Here is an 18,182-nt window from a genome sequence, read left to right as displayed (position 1 = left end):
GTATTGCTCCGTTGGATAAGGCTGGCTCCATAGGGATGGAGCGCCGCATGGACCAAGTGTGGTAGTTCAATGGCTAGGTTCATGACAAGTGGTATTAGAGCCGTCCCAGCATTGATGTCGTTGTGTCCCCAAGATATGGGGGGTTATGCGGAGGAGTCGAGTAGGCAGGGTGCTTCCAAGGGGAGGACCGAACGAGAGTCCATGGCAAAGTCCAGGACGAGAGATCCGGCGCGAAGTTTTGTTGGGCGATCTTTGGACTCTTTTCGTCTCTTAGGCATCTTGGGCGTATGAGGGATATGCGTGCCACATTGGGGATGCCGTGTACGAGGATGTACACCTTGTTTTGTGGGGGAGGATGTCACATCTCGTTTTTGAGAGTATTTATCATGGGCGTCACTGGTTATATGAGCTTCATGCATATGTGAGATTGCTCCAGGATCAGGTGTGGGAGATATATGGCTGCCCCCTTCCTAGGGGTTTAGACAAGCCGACCATGTTAAGTTTAGGGAGCTTGTCGCTAGTCAGAGACTTAACGTCAAAGGGAGTAGGTCAGCCTACACACTGGTCGGGGTCTGAAGCTGACCCCCTGATAAGCCCAAGGCAGGGCGAAACCACTGTATGGCCCCGTTGAATAAGGTTGGCTCCATGGGGATGGAGCGTCGCATGAACCAAGTGTGGCAGCCGAATGACTAGGTCCGTGACACTAAGCAAACTCCCTAGCTCATTTGTCCGGCCGGTCCCTATGTTTGTAATGAGTCTAACGTACGTTATAGGTAACAAGCTCGCACAGGCTGCTTCGCCTTTGAGTTTCCAGATGGTGTGGACTAGTAATGTACCACCTAATTGAGCACATACGTTGCTTAATATTGCACATTTGCACTTGCTAGGAACACACTTCTTGGAGTGCAAGTGAACAATTAAACGAGGTAAAAGTGAGAAATCATCTGCAAACAAAAGTAAAGAAACAAACTGAAGGTTCTCTTCCAAACAGGATTATAGTATGGAACCCAAAAAAAAAGTAGCCGTGTCTCCACATTCCAATGGCCAAGTTTCTTAAATTGCTATATCTAGCACCAGGACCAAAGCTCTAATGTTTGGCCTAGTGAAGGCCTCTACTACAGAGAAAATTATTACATTAAGAATGAAATTCGTTCACTTCCTGAGCTGCTATCAAGAATACACTCGAGCTTTCATCGTGGCCAAAGTGCTGTACCCACAAGGACTTGTTATGAAGACAGTAGAAGAGGACTGCTTATCGCGTATAGGTATGTACGCATATTAGCCAAAGTCTAAATAATTTTCTTGTGTTGACACTTGACAGGCCACCGTGCTGCAATCTTGTTATAGAAATTGAGTACAAGTTCTTACGAATTATACTGCACAAAGAACTTGGTACCATCCCAATGTCATTGGCAGATGAATGTACTTGACCTCAGAATTTACCTGTACAATGGATGACATGCTATTAAGTTATACATCGATCCCTTTGAATTTAGTTGGAAGTGCGCACAAGGTACAATCAGACAGCCAAAGATCCAGCAATCATAAATTCAAAGAGTCTTACTTTTACCTGTTTTTGAATCATTTTCTAGTTACAAAATTTTTCGCATCCTGAGATATGAATACATCAGATAAAATCCCACAACAGCACCAACAATTATCCCAGCTGTTGTAAGCCAAAATGCGAACTGCATCAAGTCAAGCAGTGAGAACACTTTGCGCATTAGCTTTACAAACTAGATGGAATGTAAGTAAATCACATCAAATTAGCTTCAGCGAATAACATACCACATGTTCCTCAAGATAGGACTTCAAGTTCATGCCGAATATACCTGCAATAAGAAAGAAAAAAAATTACTTGTCAAATCCCAAAATCTGAGTACCAGTCATAGCGCCTTAGAATTAAAAAGACAAAAATTTGGTAGTAACTATAAGTCTATAACCGCACTACTTCAACAACTTGACCAGTTGACCTTAATCATTGTAGTGGCGATGAAAGTTTATAATAATAAAATAAAGAACCTTAATAGGAAACCTGATATGCATGTTTTAATTATCAATTTATCAACCATCTTCTAGCTATTTGGTTAATCTCAATTGCAAGTTCAGAAATTGACAAGGTGCCTAATTTATCAAGAGATAATATTAACATATGATGACCTAATCAAATTATGCAAATGACATGTAATCCGTACCCTCAGATAGTGTTAGTGGTTTTATAATCTAGCTTAAGCCTACCTACTTCTCATGGACAATACTGCACATGGCAAGTTCCTAGATGGTAAAATGATGCGCCGGACTATGTACAAAAGGATTATTATTTTTTGAATAATATGTACAAGAGGATAGAACCTCATGCACATTGTTATAATAATCACTTGCAGATTTATTATGTATGACTGTATATATAGGTTTAGGACAAACCTGTAACCAGAGCACCCATTGCCAGACAAAAGGTCCCAACCTGAAGGAGCAATTCCACTCTGCTAACCTCAAGCCTCCGAGAACTGATAAATAAAGTTAAATTGCTTTTGGCTGTGAGAAAAGGGCAGACCAAAAACTAAATGACTTCTCTTCTCTATAAAAAATCACAACACACAACAGAGAACATCAAACCTCAAGTTAACAGCTATAGAATCCTCCATTTCTTTAGCAGAATCAAGAAGCCTTTCAGCCTGGCCATGGCAAGATTCACATCTGCAAACGCAGGAGGCAAGGTCAACTTCAATGATGAACAACTTCCAGATGTTTTATTGTTCTTTTTCTTATTCTGATGCAGTATGAGGGCGACTAACCTTTGAAGATAATTTTCCAAGAGCATCTCAATTTCTTCCTCTTCTTCTGCATATTATCAAATAATATATGATACTCATTGATTGCTTATAGTGTAATTTCAACAATTCTAAAGTAAATTAGAAGTACTACAACTTACCCTCAGCAATCTGCTTATCTGAAGGAGCAGAGCACTCAACATCATCATTTCCCCTCTTAAGCGTGCGGTTTCGTCCCATAATACATATACGGCGTATTTCTTCAGGGTCCTCCAACAGATCAAACAACATTTGTCTAAGAGCACCTGCCCTTGAACCCAATTCAACCTTGTTGAAAAAAAGTGTAAGATTAGGGAATCCAATGCCACTAAATATAGGTATACCACTCAAGTCAAAACTCAAAACAATTACCAAGGTTTGCTTGCTTATACGAAGTTGCTCCAGTATGTCAGCAGTCAACTTGTTGGGTAAAACAGCTAGAATATTTTGAACCTAAGCAAATTGAAGAAGTTAATCATATGTCCACAGCAGGAACCGGTGATTTTTGCTGAGGGGTAGTTGTAAAACAACTACATTATGCATTATATCTACACATCTTTCTCTTCCACAATACTAGAACAAGTAGATTCCATAGCGAAATGTACATGATAATGTTTGGATTTGTGAACGAGTAGATAGTTGGTTCCCATGTTGTAAGTTTATATAAAGAAAAGGAATAAGGTTGGTTGAGATTTACATGGCCAACTAGTATCAACTGTATAATGCTCACTATGATCTCATACTCACACGAGGTTCTAAATCCATTAATCTTCGTTCCAAGCGCTGTATTCTTGAGAGCAATGCTGCTTCAACAACCTACAAGTACCACAAAGAACTTTAGCGTTTATCACTCTGATAATGAATGTTTGAAAAAAAGACAAGTCAAACACAGCATAAAATGACAAGGGGTATTCAGAGGATCATGATATGGATAAATAAATATACAAATTATATTCTACTTTTTAATTTGTTAACGTAGCTGAGAGAGAGAGAGAGAGAGAGAGAGAGAGAGAGAGAGAGAGATCAGATCAGTTCAGGAGACTACATGCTTCTTAGTTGTATTTGCTTACTAAGTGATGATATGAAGGTGAATTAAACACTAACCTCAAGTTCAAATGGCATAGATGGTCCTCCGTTAGTATTTTTGGGGTTGAGTCGAGGCAGTAGTGCTTTGATGAAAGCTTTTCCTCCTTTGCTACACATGCAACAAGTTTTCCAATGCTAGTTTATGTTAACTGCTTAAGCAAAACGTAGAATCTCTAAAATTAACTATCACTGCTCAACAGATGAAGCGCTCACCGGTTATAGTCAAATATAAGGACACGCTCTTGCATTGCAATTGCACGTAATGTGCCCAAATTCAACAGAATAGCATGCTCACGGACCTAGCAGGTGAATTGAATCAAAAAATGACAGCCAAATATTAAGGAAACAAAAACAATAAGCACACAGTTTGCCAAAAGTGAAAGAAATGACACTAGTTACAAAATGCTCACAATGACATGGCGAAATTTTGACTCGAAAGATAGCAACATACAAGAACTAGCAAGAAAAAGAACGAAAATGATACCAGCAAAGAAGGCATCGAATTTGTCAGAAACAATGAAGGATCAACACTCCGAATATCACGTGGACGAAGACCTGAGAATAAATAAATATTCGATGAAGTACAGAGAGAGAATTCGAAAGAATCCACATCATATATGCTACTACAAACTTTTGATGTAATATCAATTATGAAAATGATGATAAACTAAACCTTCATGAATAAGCAAAGTTATATACAAACTCAGCACCATAATTAACACACAAATTACTGATTAGAGAAGCTTAATTGAGTTGACTCTCACCACTTGACTTCAGCAGCTGACGTCTGTTGATTTTCCTTATCGATATCGTCCCATTAGCTTTCACTTCTTCCACCTATAAACAATTAATAAACATTATTACTTCACTAATCACATGCATTACGTGGATTGATCACACTGCTTGCTCGCAACAGACCTCGTAAACCGGCTCGCGAATTCCAAGCGACAGAGTGTCACCGCCAAACGACGTCGTAACGCTCACCGATCCGCCGTTCGGCGTGGCCGCGGTCTTCACGCCACGGCGATCTCCAGCTTCGTCGTCCGAGACGGTTTCCGGCTCGCAGAAGCTGTCCTGCCCGGTCGCCGACTTGAGGCACCTGGCTCTGGACGACGAGAGCTTCGCCGGAGAGAACACGTAGGTGATTCGGAGCGCAATCGGCGGCGGAGAAGACGGGGAGTGGGAGTAGAAGAAGAGGTGAGAGGAGGAGGAGGAAGAGTGAAGAGGGAAGTGGAAGAGGTGGGGCCATGGGGTGAGAGCCATGGGAGAGGTGCGCTCTGGTTGCAGGTGAAGAAAGAGAGAGAGCTGGGCGGGGTTGGGTTTAAGTAACGACAGGTGGAATTGTTTTAGATATTTTGAATCATCTTGATTGGGTAAACTTAAAGGGATATTTCTCTGGTTTAAGTAACGACAGCTCCCTCTTAAAAAAGAAAAGAAAAACCATTTTTGAAAAAAGAGGGAAAAACCACGAAGAAGAGGAGCCGCAACCGCAAGATCTCGGCGCACTTTCACACAACCCTGCCGCTCCGCCTGATGAGGTACCCCCACTCGCCCTTTTCCCTTGATTCCAATTTCAATCGCTCCTCCCGTGAAATCTGAATTGATTTGAACTAGTTAGTTTACAGGTCCGCGTTTGATTCTTGCTATTGTGATTTGGTTTAAGCATATATGCTTGTGTTTGGCGAAAGTTTGTGGACATAGTTTGATTATTGAAAGGTTTTGTCTGCATACATTGCAGTTATTCGACATCTCTACGACAGTAATCCCAGTTACGTGATCTCTCTGATACGAAAGCTTCTACCAGTGATAAATGCAACTCTCACAGTGATGGTTCCTGTGGCCCCGTGCAAGGATTGAATACTCTTGAGGGGGCAAAAGGGGCTCTTAGTCCCTCTGGGGGTACACGGTCATCGAAAGACACGTCTGAGAGCACGGAAATTGGTGGCCAGTTCAATGAAAATGTAACTCGTGAGTAGGAAATGAAGGTGAGAAGCGTGGTGATGGTGTGCCGGTGGGAGAAGAGGCTTGGGAAGAGTATGGTTGCATATTATGGGATCTTTCTGCATGTAAAACTCATGCAGAACTCATGGTGCGTGGGATTTTATTTGTCATTTCTGACGGCTTTTGTTAATTTCTGTTGACTTCTTTGTTCATACAATATTCTCAGTTGTGATAAAGTGGAATCTAGTAACACAAACATAAGCTCATCAGATGAACAAAGCAGAAACTGTAACCGTTCTTCTTCTTGTCTCAGTGGTGATTGTTGATATGGCATAATAACTGACTTAATGATAAACTCAATTGCTAGTATATCATTTTTGAAGTAGCTTCTGGCTCTGGCTTGTTTATCAGTCGATACTCAGTCATTTGTAGAGAATCATATGCAAGGGAAGCAATTGAGATTTTATGAAAAGAGTAAATGTAAGTATCTGGTTATTTCTTCTTTATCTAAACTCAGAACTTGGTACTTGGTTGGTATTATAATGATTATAATGCAGGTGCAGAACCTGGTACTTGAAGTGCTCTTTGCAAGCCTTATGGTTTCACAATCTGTTCGTACTATGGTTAGACACTATCCTCATCTTTTGTGGTATACATTGGGTGTTTTGACTCTCTCTCTCTCTCTCTCTCTCTGTGAAAACTAGTGTTACTTATAACCAGGAAGTTTCTGAAGATGTAATTGCTTTATTCTAGGAAATTGGCCTTGGAATCATCGGAAACCTAGCCTGTCACGAAGTTCCCATGAAACATGTAATCTCTATGAATGGATTAATTGAATTGAATGTGGATCAGATGTTGTTGGATGATAGGCAATGCTTATGTGAAGTCTGCAGGTTATTTGGTACCACCTGTATATGATATTTTCATCCATGTTCGATTATGTGGTGTCCTGTGTATATAGTCCGAGTTCCTCTGTTTAATTCTGTTACTAGGTAGATTCTTAAATGCATTCGCAAGCAAATTCCACATCATACTAGCTTCACTGTCAACTTTTCTTCATTGATGTAGACTGATAACTGTGGGTCTTCAAAGTAGTGAAGGCGTTACTTGGGCCAAGGCGTTGCAGTCGGAACATAATCTGACTCAAATTTTATGGATTGCAGAAAATAGCTTAAATCCACAGCTTATATAAAAGGTAGCAGCTATCATACTTTTTTTATATCAGCACTTTCTTTATCCCATTTAATATCTTGTGATAATTTATTTTTAGTTTTTTACCATTGCAATTTTCTCCTGGCGCTTGTGACATTTCTTTGTGTTTAATGAAGATAAAATAACAGTATATGGAAAATTACCATTACATTACAGTTCAAAAATAACAATGAGATTTGTAAGTGCCTGGTGTGGGAATTCAGGACCGCTTTGTTAATTCTTTGTGTTTAATGAAGATAAAATAACAGTATATGGAAAATTACCATTACATTACAGTTCACAAATCACAATGAGATTCGTAAGTGCCTGGTGTGGGAATTCAGGACTGCTTTGTTAATTACAATATTGTTGAATGAATCTGGAAACTGGGTTATTTTCAAACTTTTTTTACTTCTCTGTTGTACAAGTTAAAGGTTATAACTGTCTTACTAACTTCTTTTCATTCCTTTTTTGTTTTTTTTTCAACAGAGTGTTGAACTATTGTTGGTGGTCATCGGAAGTTCGCAAGATGTTGTGCATATTCTCTTACCACCACTGATGAAGCTGGGCTTAGTGAGTCTATTAATAAATCTCTTATATATTGAAATGAGAAAATTAATGTGTGAAAGAGCCCCTGAAAGGTGTACAGACACTGTCGAAGCAATTTTCTTAAAATATCTCAATCGTTTTCATTTATGTCCTTAAGATTCTGACAACTGTATTTTAACCATTCCATTAATGGTAATAACAATTCCAGTTTCATTAGATTAAAATGCAGCTGTAGTTTAGGTTCAACCTAGGTTGTTTGCCTATCATTTTCTATGTGGGCTCCTTGTCCACCTTGTAGTACTTTGCTTTTTCAATTAAAGTCGTTTCCCTTTTCCCAAAAAAAAAAAAAAAATCCAGTTTTCACTAAGGAGATCAATGTCTTCCATTAGTTTTTGACACTATCATGATTCTGCAACTTATGATCTTGTTTAGTAGTTTATAAACGCTTCTTAAGTTTGATACGATAGATTTTGATTTCTTTTCAATTTCAGGTACCCTATTCTTGATGTAATTCTTCGTTCCATTGTAGTCCTTTCTGTTATTGATGGCCATTCCCAGGACATCTGTTTAAACAAGGAACTTATTCAGCTCATTTGTGGCCTGCTCATGTTCCCTGATAAAGTTGAGGTACATTATATCTTACTCGGAAATATACACTGCCATAATAATGTGGTTGTTAGTGATGCTGTTTCCTTTATTGCTTCCAGATAATGATCTGGCGATTGTAGTTTGCTCAACTTCCGTTATTCTTGGTAGTATATGCAAGTTTAATTTCCTTGCTATTTGTATGATTATAATTCTTGAAAATATGCTCTGAAAAGGATGTTGGAAATCGGTGATTTATTCTAGATGTTTCATTAAACAGATAATTAGTTTAGATATTTTCCAAATTAAAAAATAATTCATTATTTATTTTTTGGAATGAGTGTGAACTGGAAAATAAGGTACTTGAAAGTACAGATAAAAGTACTTAAGATTCTGGCTTAAATTTAGTTAAGTGATGACGATTTGTTACATGATTTTTTTCTCTAACTAGGTACCATAATTTGTATCTGGTAAAGAGAGGTTTAATGTTTGAAATTGCGATTGTCAAATGTTGTTGAATCCATGAAAATCATATAGAACTAACTATTGAAACATGCTGAGTTGATGCCAAACTTCTTTTACTTCCCCACTTTGTTATAGCCATTAGGTCAAGCAGTTGTATGTTGATACAGTGATAGACAGTTAATAAACTTCTCTATTGTAGGTTGCAAATTCTTGTGTTACAGCTGTAGTTCTAGTTGCAAATAATATATCAGATGTACCTACTCTAGCTTCTGAGCTATCACATGGTAAATATTTTATTATTATTTTGTAAACTTTTTCTCTCTATCACAATTTTGGCATTTTCTATTGGTTTAACAACACTTCATAAAATGAAAATCACACTGTATACATGTAGATATGCTTTTTGTACAGGGTCTGCTCGATGTATTTTTACTTCGGATGATTTAGAAGTAAGGAGTGCACTGTGGAACATTTTTGCAAGGTTATTGGTTTGACTTAAAAGAAAATGAAATGAGTTCATCAACTCTCCAGCAGTGTGTTTCTGTTCTAGTTAGCAAGTCCGATGTGATTGAAGATGATCTTCTTGATTGTCAGTTACGTGGCTTAGGATTAAAGGCTAGGACTACAGCTGTATCCTTTTGCGAAATTTTTGATGAACTTGCAGTTAAATTGCAATAAATTATAGGTTAATACTGTTTCACATCTCAAGATGTGTTGTTATAAGCGCCTTTAGAGCTTAATAGTTATTTGCGATATAAGCAAATGAAAGTAAACAAAAACACACCAAAGTTATAGTGGTTCAGCTGAAGCCTACCTCCACTGTGATCTCTCTTGAGAGATTACTAGTACTGAAGAATTTAGGTACAAGTACTTATTGCAGACCTTAACCCCTCCTTGTCTAGCTCCTATCTCTCATCACCCTTAGCTCTCTCTTTAGGATTTCTGTCTCTCTATCTAAAAACCTCCATGCAGCCCTATTTATATCAATAGGGGTTGCTTGATACAATATGGACTAGGATTACTAAACCTAATACAAATCCTAATAGAATATTGGAAGATATACTCTCTTAAAACATATAGAAAAGCTGTGCTAACTTATTTCCTTTCTAAATATGGATTTGATTACTGAATCCTAACTCCAACATGCATCAACGAGCCAAAAACACAACAATCTCCACCTTGGTGAGTTGATACCAAATGATTGTTGCAACTTTCAGGATGTCTTGTATCTCTTGAAGTAACCATGAACAAACCTCCAAGATCATTCACCTTGACAATACTCCTTTTGCATCATCGCACCTCAAGTGAGGAGGTGCTCCACCACAACTCAGCATGTTGTGACACTAAACAAGTTCAAGCAGTGCTTGAACTTCTCCACAGAAACTGGCTTGGTTAGACAATCTACTGCATTGTCATTTGTGTGAACTTTCTCCACAATAATATATTCAGCTTCTATCCAATCTCTGATCCGGTGATAGCGAACATCAATGTGCTTTGTCCTTGCATGAAACACTTGATTCTTCGCCAAATGTATGGCACTTTGGCTGTCACACTTCACTACAACACCTTCCTGATGAATACCAAACTGTCCTGCCAGTCCATTCAACCAAATAGCTTCCTTAGAAGCTTCTGTCAACGCCATATACTCTGCCTCAGTAGTAGATAGAGCTGTAACCTCTTGAAGATTTGCTTTCCAGCTCACAGGCCCTCCACCACAAGTGAAAACATAACCTGTTGTAGACCTTCTTCTATCTAAGTCTCCTGCAAAATCAGAGTCAACAAAACCAGACACGCATGCTTCTTCTCGTTTTCTTTCAAACTTGATTCCAAACTGCCTAGTTCTCTTTAAGTACCTCAGAATCCACTTCACTGCTTCTCAATGACGCTTTCCCGGATTTGACATATACTTAGAGACAACACTCAATGCTTGAGCTAAATCTGGTCTTGTGCATATCATTGTATACATGAGACACCCTACTGCATTAGCATATGGAACATTCTTCATCGCATCAATCTCCTTTTGTTTTGATGGCTTATGCTCTGCACTCAGCCGAAAGTGTGCAGCTAATGGGGTAGAAACATTCCTCAAGTTTCTGAATTTTCAACATATCCTTGCACGCAATCAGCATGTCATCTACATACAGTAGTAGTAGAATTTCCTCCCCATCTTCGAATACATGGTAGTAAACGCAACAGTCATATTGACACCTTGTGTAGCCTATCTTCAGCATGTATGTGTCGAAACGCTTGTACCACTGCCTTGGCGATTGCTTGAGTCCATATAGAGACTTCTTTAGTCGACAAACCAGAGTATCTTTCCCTGTTTCGACAAAACCCTCCGGCTGCGACATGTAGATGTCTTCTTCGAGGTCCCCATGAAGAAACGCAGTTTTAACATCCATCTGCTCAATCTCCATATCATACTGAGTTGCTATAGACAACAATAACAACCATATTGAAGTGTGTTTGACGACCGGAGAGAAAATCTCGTCATAATCCACTCCCTCTTTCTGCGAATACCCTTTTGCCACCAGACGTGCTTTGTACTTTATGGCATCATCATCATGTATTCCTTCTTTCTTCCTAAACACCTACTTGCAGCCAACAAGTTTTCTTTCTTTGGGTTTAGGAACCAGCTCCCACACGGAATTCTTATGCAGAGATTCCATCTCTTCTGCCATAGCACCAATCCAACCTTCCATTTCTTCGCTTTCTATAGCTTCTTGATAAGTAGTTGGATCACCTTGACTTATGGTCAGAGCATGACTCACATCTTCTTCGGTTTCAAATCCATACCGTTGTACCTTCTTTAAATTCCTCTTTGGTTTGTCAAGTGCTATGACTCGCCTCACTGGCTCAGGTTCTTGTGGGATGGGAGGATTTTGACCCCTACGTGGGGACTGCTCCACCTGAGCCCTAACTGGTGACTGTTGTTGCTGCTCTGGTTCCTCAATGGCTACTTGATCATTCCCTACTTGCTCCACCTGAGCTTGAGAATCTTCAACTGATCGTTTAGCTAATGATATCTCGATTGCTTCTTCATCTTTTTCAGCAACAGTCATCTTCTTCTCCTTACTATTAGCTTCTATATTTAACGGCATAGTCTTTTCATCAAAAACAACGTCCCTGCTGAGCCCTCTTTTCTCGTTGATTATATCCCACAACTTATAACCTTTTACTCCTCTCTGAAAACCAATAAACACACATTCAAGTGACTTTGGTTCCAGCTTGGTTCTTTCATCATTGGGAATATGCGCAAAGGCGCTGCATCCAAACACTCTTAACTTGGAATAATCAACTGGTTTTCCAGACCATACCTCCTCTGCACACTTGAAGTTAATAGCCTTTGAAGGTGATCGATTAATCAAGTAACAAGCATGATTACGCGATTCTGCCCAAAACTCTTCAGGCAACCCTGCATGAAGCCTCATGCTTCTTTCTCTCTCCAAGAGAGTTCTGTTCATCCTCTCTGCAACACCGTTTTGCTGGGGAGTTTTCTTAACAGTAAAGTGTCTTGTAATGCCTTCATCTTTGCAGAATTGTAAGAACTGATTACTTTTATATTCACCTCCATTGTCGCTTCTCAACACTTTGATTTTCCTGCCCGTTTGGTTTTCGATTTCAGCCTTCCACTCTTTGAACTTTGGAAAGACCTCATTTTTTGTCCTCATAAAGTAAACCCAAACTTTCCTTGAAAAATCATCTATGAAAGAGACAAAGTATTTGACCTTACCCAACGATTTTGTTGATGCAGGCCCCCAAACATCTGTGTGAATATAGTCTAATACTCCTTTGGATTTGTTCTCACTGCTGCTCACTTTGAATGATACTTTGGTCTGCTTACCGAGTGTGCAATACTTGCAGAAGTCAAGGCTGCAACTCGTTATTCCTTCTAGCTTATCTTGCTTATGTAATTCTTGCAGCCCCCTTTGACTCATGTGCCCTAGCCGTCTATGCCAGAGCTCAGTCTTGTCTTCTTCCGTACAAACTGATGCTCCACCTACTATTGTAGAACCTGTGAGTTTATACATATTATCAGGCTCCAACACACCTTTCATGTAGACCAACTGACCCTTTCCGACTTTGAGCACTCCATTGTTACCTTTATGCCACAATCCTTCCCTATCCAATAAACTTAGAGAAATTAGATTTCTGCTCAAATGTGGAATGTGTCTGACCTTTCCTAATGTTTTGACAATGCCATCATACATTGAGATCTTTACTGTGCCGATTCCCATGATTCTACTTGGTGAATCATTCCCCATCAAAACTGATCCGGTGTCCCTCTCTTCATATGTGTCAAACCAATCTCTGTGTGCACACATGTGAAATGTGCAGGCTGTGTCCAAGGTCCAATGTCTAAGCGCGCCGGAGCTGGCTGAGATTGCAAGGAGTTCTCCATCATCGCTATCATTCCCAATAACGACATTGGCTGACTGAGAGCTTCCTCCAAGCATCTGTGCCTTCTTCTCCTTCCATTGTTTGCAATTTCTTTTCCAGTGGTGAGGTGAACCACATACGAAGCAACCATCATTCTTCTTTTCTTTGTCTTTTCCCTTGGAATCAGACCTGCCCTTGTCTTCAATTCCACCACCTTTACTCTTAGACCTTCCTCTCTCCTTCCCTCTGACACTCAGTCCTCGTGCTTGCGAATTATCTTCTTCTCTCTGCATCCTGACATATTGTTCCAGGTTCTCACACACTCCTGCAAATGTGATGGTCTCTTTGTTGAATATCATGGTGGTCTTGAAGTGTTTGAATGATGATGACAAAGACTGTAGTAACATCATAGCCGAGTCCTCATCTCCCATCTTTGCCCCAACCTTCTCCAAGTTAATTATGCAGTTCTGAAACTTGGATATATGATCAGTAAGATCATCCATTTCCTCCATCTTGAGGCCAAAGAGTTGTTCCTTCAAAAGTAGCTTGTTGCTGATGGTTGTACCCATATAAACGCTTTGCAGCTTGTCCCATGCCTGCTTTGCAGTCAGCTCCTCTCTGATCTCAAGCACAACATTATCAGCAAGATGCAACTCAATGCAACTCTTTGCTATCTTACACTTTTCTGCCCAATCTGCATCAGACATTGATGTAGGCTTTGATGCTTCAAGAGCTACATCAACCTTATGTTGGATCAGAACGTTCCTCATCTTCCTCTGCCAAAGCGTGAAGTTGTCCTTGCCATTGAATAGCTTTATGGACGCTCTCACCTCTCCTGCCTCAGCCATTCCTTTGCCGATCGACATCGCAAAATAAACCAGCTCTTGATACCACGTGCTGTTATAAGCGTCTTTAGATCTTAATAGTTATTTGCGATATAAGCAAAGGAAAGTAAACAGAAACACACCAAAGTTATAGTGGTTCAACTAAACCCTAAACCCTAAACCCAGAAGGATCATCAGTGTTTTAAACCAGTGGACTGCTTCAAAAGATTATGGCATGGAGAATGAGAATGATATTAACATTGATATATTGTTGGATTTATGGATATCTGCTGCAAGCATTCTGAGTAAGTTGAGCTCTTTTAACTTCCGCCCTTAGTTTGTTCAATGCTTTTAATTGTCTTAAATACGTCTCAATGTAAGTTCTCCTAATTGTGTAATGTCTCTCTTTATCTCTCTCTGGTACATTAATATCACTTCTTTTTTAGTCCCATGTTCGTAAATAGATGGGTGAAATATAAAGGTATTTCTTAGGACTCTTATTACTTACGTAGGTTGGTTAACCATTTTGGGCTCTACCTTATCTGGTAATTGAATCCGGATCGGGTTCCTTTGTAAACGGGTTTTTAGGGTAATTCTCCGGGTAGTATATAAGACAATGTTCTTCCTTTCAGATGACTATCCAATGATATCAAACTTCTCTAATCTATCTTCTTTCAATTTCCTTTAAATTCTTGTTTCAATTCCTTCTATGTTACATGTTCATGAGCTTGACGGCGAACTCGTCAACCTCAATGTTGTTCCACAAGTTCTCGAGTACGGTCTTTCCCACATTTCTATTGAATCTGGCCAGGCCATCCAACCATATATCTCAACTGTCCATTCTAGCTACTTCTCTTTCACAACCTGGACCACGTTCAACAGCGAAGCTACTGATAATGGGCTTTCCTTGCTCTCTCAACCTTGCCAGTTGAGTAACTGTCTCGAGGCTTCGAAGGGTAGAGAAATTGATTCGGATGAGCTTTGGAATGATAGTGGTGGCTTAACCACTATGCCAATTACATTGAAGACTTTATTCAAGCTTGCGTTGGTGAATAGAGACTGTGTGATTATGCTTCACGAAGACCAAATGCTAGTAGTTCATGCGCACAGTGCAATTGTGCCTGGGTCTCCTCAATTATGGTTGGTTGAGGGAAACTTCTCTCTGGTAATGATTCTGACTTCTATACATAAAGCTAATTCATTGCCTCAAAATATGCTTGCAAGCTTGAGAATATATGGCCAGACTCTACTTCATAATATGCATGAGAAAGCACTTCAAACCAAATATGCCACCATGCATTGTTTTGCTTGCATGTTTTACACTAGTGTTGCTACTGTGACTATTATGCTATCAATTAGTCATGCCAATTGCTCTGTGGTCATCTTCTTTGTTGCTGCAGTTATTGATCTTCATGGCCATCCAAAGTTATCTTGTCTGAGGTACTTTTCTGTACCACTTCTTTCAAGCGATGATTGTGTAGGCTCTGTGATGCATATGCACCATTATTTTCAATGTGTTGGACCTGTTCCCACGTATGAGTTTTTCATGGCATCGTGTTACTACACCTTTGGTTCACCACTTGATGCACTTATGAGGATATTGGTTCCTTCATCAACTATGTCGGATATCCATTTCCTACGACCTGCCTTGGTTTACATATTGAGTAAAGAAGCACAAAGTATTTTTGGAATTCTGACAGTTATATCTATAAATGAGCGGTGGTATTTGAAGTCTAAAAAGCCTGGCCTCGCACCACGATATGGTATTTTTTGGACTAGAAAATTGGTGTTCTCATTTGAATTGTTTGCTTTACTTCCCTCAGTTCTTGAATGCACTGTTTATTGAATTTGGGGTCCTGGTTGTGGCCTTTATCAATCTTGCTTGGCTTCCTCAGTTACATAGTCTGCTGCCCTTACGGTCAATCCAAGTTCTTCTGCTTGTCTTGTTGGCTACATTTATACACTGCCAGATTGGGGCCATACTATGTGTTTTGAGCATAATTTTTCATCGCATAGCAAAGCAGTCTACAATTGATGAGTACACGGTACAAGTTTTTGTGAGAGATATCTCTACTTGTGGTTGCTCCAACAACATGGATGAAATAAATCTTATGTTGCGTGTGCCTCAATGTGATCATAAAGCGGATTGTCTTGTGCTCTTACCATTACTTTGCCCATTTGTGTTTGATATGGCAAGTCCGAGGACTTTGGTGTTACTTGTTCCTGTAGTTGTTGTCATTCTTGGAGATTGTGCTAGCAGAAACGCAACTGAAGTGATATGTGTGGCTACCAGCCCTTGCGTTGCAGAGCATGTGATGAGAATCTCCACTGCACTAGTCTCATGTGATGAAGTCCAGTGCCATAGTGCTCTTTTTGCTCATAATCAAAAGTCTACTCAGGTGCCTTTGCTCATAATCCAGTGCCATGCGAAGCATATCAGATGTTGCTGTATTATTTTACTCCACCAACTTACAAGTTGCTCACTCATCCTCACATTCTCGAAGAACATACAGATGTGCTCTTTCTGGACTCTTGCATGTTTAAGGCATGAGGGCATGCCTTGTTTTAAGGGAGGGGGGGGGGGGGGGGGGGGTTAGGACTCTTATTACTTATGTAGGTTGGTGAACCATTTTAGGCTCTACCTTATTTGGTAATTGAATCCGGGTCGGTTCCTTTGTAAACGGGTTTTTAGTGTAATTCTCCGGGTAGTATATATAAGACAATGTTCTTCCTTTCAGATGACTATCCAATGAATATCAAACTTCTCTAATTTATCTTCTTTCAATTTCCTTTAAATTCTTGTTTCAATTCCTTCTATGTTACTTTAATTTCCTTGTTTCAATTCCTCGATGGATTACGATCCTATCAGTATCAATGCATACATGTGAAGAACATCTAAAAGCTAGGTGGGGGAGATCCGTTGTATAAATCCATTGAATGGTAATACTATGCTCCTTTTGTTGATTATGTGGTTCATTTTGTAGTTTCCAAAATTTTCAATGAAGGTTCTGGATATCCGGTGGCATCATTCTTTTATGGAGAGATGGAATCTTTATAAAGCACTTAGAATTTAGTGAGAGGTGATATATCACAAGGCCTTTATTTAAGATTTTGATGAACACGGTTTGACATGAACATTTGATAGGATTGCATTTCACATTTTCCAAGGGATGTGGGAGATTAAGCAAGAGTTGTTCACTACGATGCACGGAAACTTCACTGGAGGTCCGATTCCCGCTTCGGAATTGGAATCGAAAGCGGAAGCGTGGCGGAAGCGCGGTTACGAAAAAGAAGATTTTGGAAGCGTCGCGGAAGCGTAAACTTCTAGATTGGAAGTGTCGTGGAAGCGCAAGAATTGTTGGGTTTTTATAGTTTTATTCTCTCTTTTCCGGCTCTAATATAAATCCCTCTTAAAATCTTCATATTCTAAGGACTCGATAATTCATGAAGATAAATCAAAATCTAGAATTGAATGAAAACCCTGAAAACACACAGTTGAAGCGTCGTTCAAGCAAGTTGAATGAGATTTGAGGATTTGTTTGAGTTTTTAGTTTTGTGTGAGACAACAAGGGCATATAAGATTATACATAAGTTGGTTGGTGAACCATTTTAGGCTCTACCTTATTTGGTAATTGAATCCGGGTCGGTTCCTTTGTAAACGGGTTTTTAGTGTAATTCTCCGGGTAGTATATATAAGACAATGTTCTTCCTTTCAGATGACTATCCAATGAATATCAAACTTCTCTAATTTATCTTTTTTCAATTTCCTTTAAATTCTTGTTTCAATTCCTTCTATGTTACTTTAATTTCCTTGTTTCAATTCCTCGATGGATTACGATCCTATCAGTATCAATGCATACATGTGAAGAACATCTAAAAGCTAGGTGGGGGAGATCCGTTGTATAAATCCATTGAATGGTAATACTATGCTCCTTTTGTTGATTATGTGGTTCATTTTGTAGTTTCCAAAATTTTCAATGAAGGTTCTGGATATCCGGTGGCATCATTCTTTTATGGAGAGATGGAATCTTTATAAAGCACTTAGAATTTAGTGAGAGGTGATATATCACAAGGCCTTTATTTAAGATTTTGATGAACACGGTTTGACATGAACATTTGATAGGATTGCATTTCACATTTTCCAAGGGATGTGGGAGATTAAGCAAGAGTTGTTCACAACGATGCACGGAAACTTCACTGGAGGTCCGATTCCCGCTTCGGAATTGGAATCGAAAGCGGAAGCGTGGCGGAAGCGCGGTTACGAAAAAGAAGATTTTGGAAGCGTCGCGGAAGCGTAAACTTCTAGATTGGAAGTGTCGTGGAAGCGCAAGAATTGTTGGGTTTTTATAGT

At 39.5% G+C, this 18,182-nt stretch overlaps 2 protein-coding genes across 2 annotated transcripts; one reads left to right on the top strand and one right to left on the bottom strand.

Annotated features, from left to right (window-relative positions):
• Positions 1–944: 944 nt before the first annotated feature.
• Positions 945–5,240, bottom strand: LOC126788144 (magnesium transporter MRS2-11, chloroplastic). Its single transcript, XM_050514110.1, has 14 exons — positions 4,815–5,240; positions 4,661–4,733; positions 4,381–4,451; positions 4,110–4,195; positions 3,915–4,005; positions 3,558–3,626; positions 3,183–3,263; positions 2,933–3,098; positions 2,796–2,841; positions 2,617–2,697; positions 2,425–2,507; positions 1,789–1,832; positions 1,571–1,688; positions 945–1,443 (listed from the first exon to the last, which is right to left on the bottom strand). Exons 1-13 carry the CDS (start codon positions 5,157–5,159, stop codon positions 1,593–1,595), a joined length of 1,332 nt encoding a protein of 443 aa, XP_050370067.1. The 5' UTR covers positions 5,160–5,240; the 3' UTR covers positions 945–1,443; positions 1,571–1,592.
• On the top strand, positions 5,158–9,615 carry LOC126787300 (uncharacterized). Its single transcript, XM_050513207.1, is given in 15 exon segments — positions 5,158–5,176; positions 5,232–5,434; positions 5,635–5,656; positions 5,659–5,720; positions 5,765–5,795; positions 5,873–5,985; positions 6,395–6,460; positions 6,591–6,730; positions 6,906–7,032; positions 7,518–7,669; positions 8,069–8,204; positions 8,827–8,911; positions 9,022–9,051; positions 9,054–9,118; positions 9,120–9,615. Coding segments are annotated over 15 exon segments (1,437 nt in total). The 3' UTR covers positions 9,306–9,615.
• Positions 9,616–18,182: the final 8,567 nt, after the last annotated feature.

This window comes from Argentina anserina, chromosome 3, assembly GCF_933775445.1.
Source record: "Argentina anserina chromosome 3, drPotAnse1.1, whole genome shotgun sequence".
NCBI lineage: Eukaryota > Viridiplantae > Streptophyta > Magnoliopsida > Rosales > Rosaceae > Argentina > Argentina anserina.
This window is presented reverse-complemented; position numbering and strand designations above follow the sequence as displayed.

Excerpts from the sequence above, each read along its gene's own strand:
- LOC126788144 (XM_050514110.1), bottom strand. The coding sequence starts at position 5,159 with ATGGCTCTCACCCCATGGCCCCACCTCTTCCACTTCCCTCTTCACTCT. Across the intron at positions 2,698-2,795 it reads TTGGAAAATTATCTTCAAAG|ATGTGAATCTTGCCATGGCC; the intron begins GTTAGTCGCCCT and ends CTGCGTTTGCAG. Across the intron at positions 1,689-1,788 it reads CCTATCTTGAGGAACATGTG|TTCGCATTTTGGCTTACAAC; the intron begins GTATGTTATTCG and ends GACTTGATGCAG.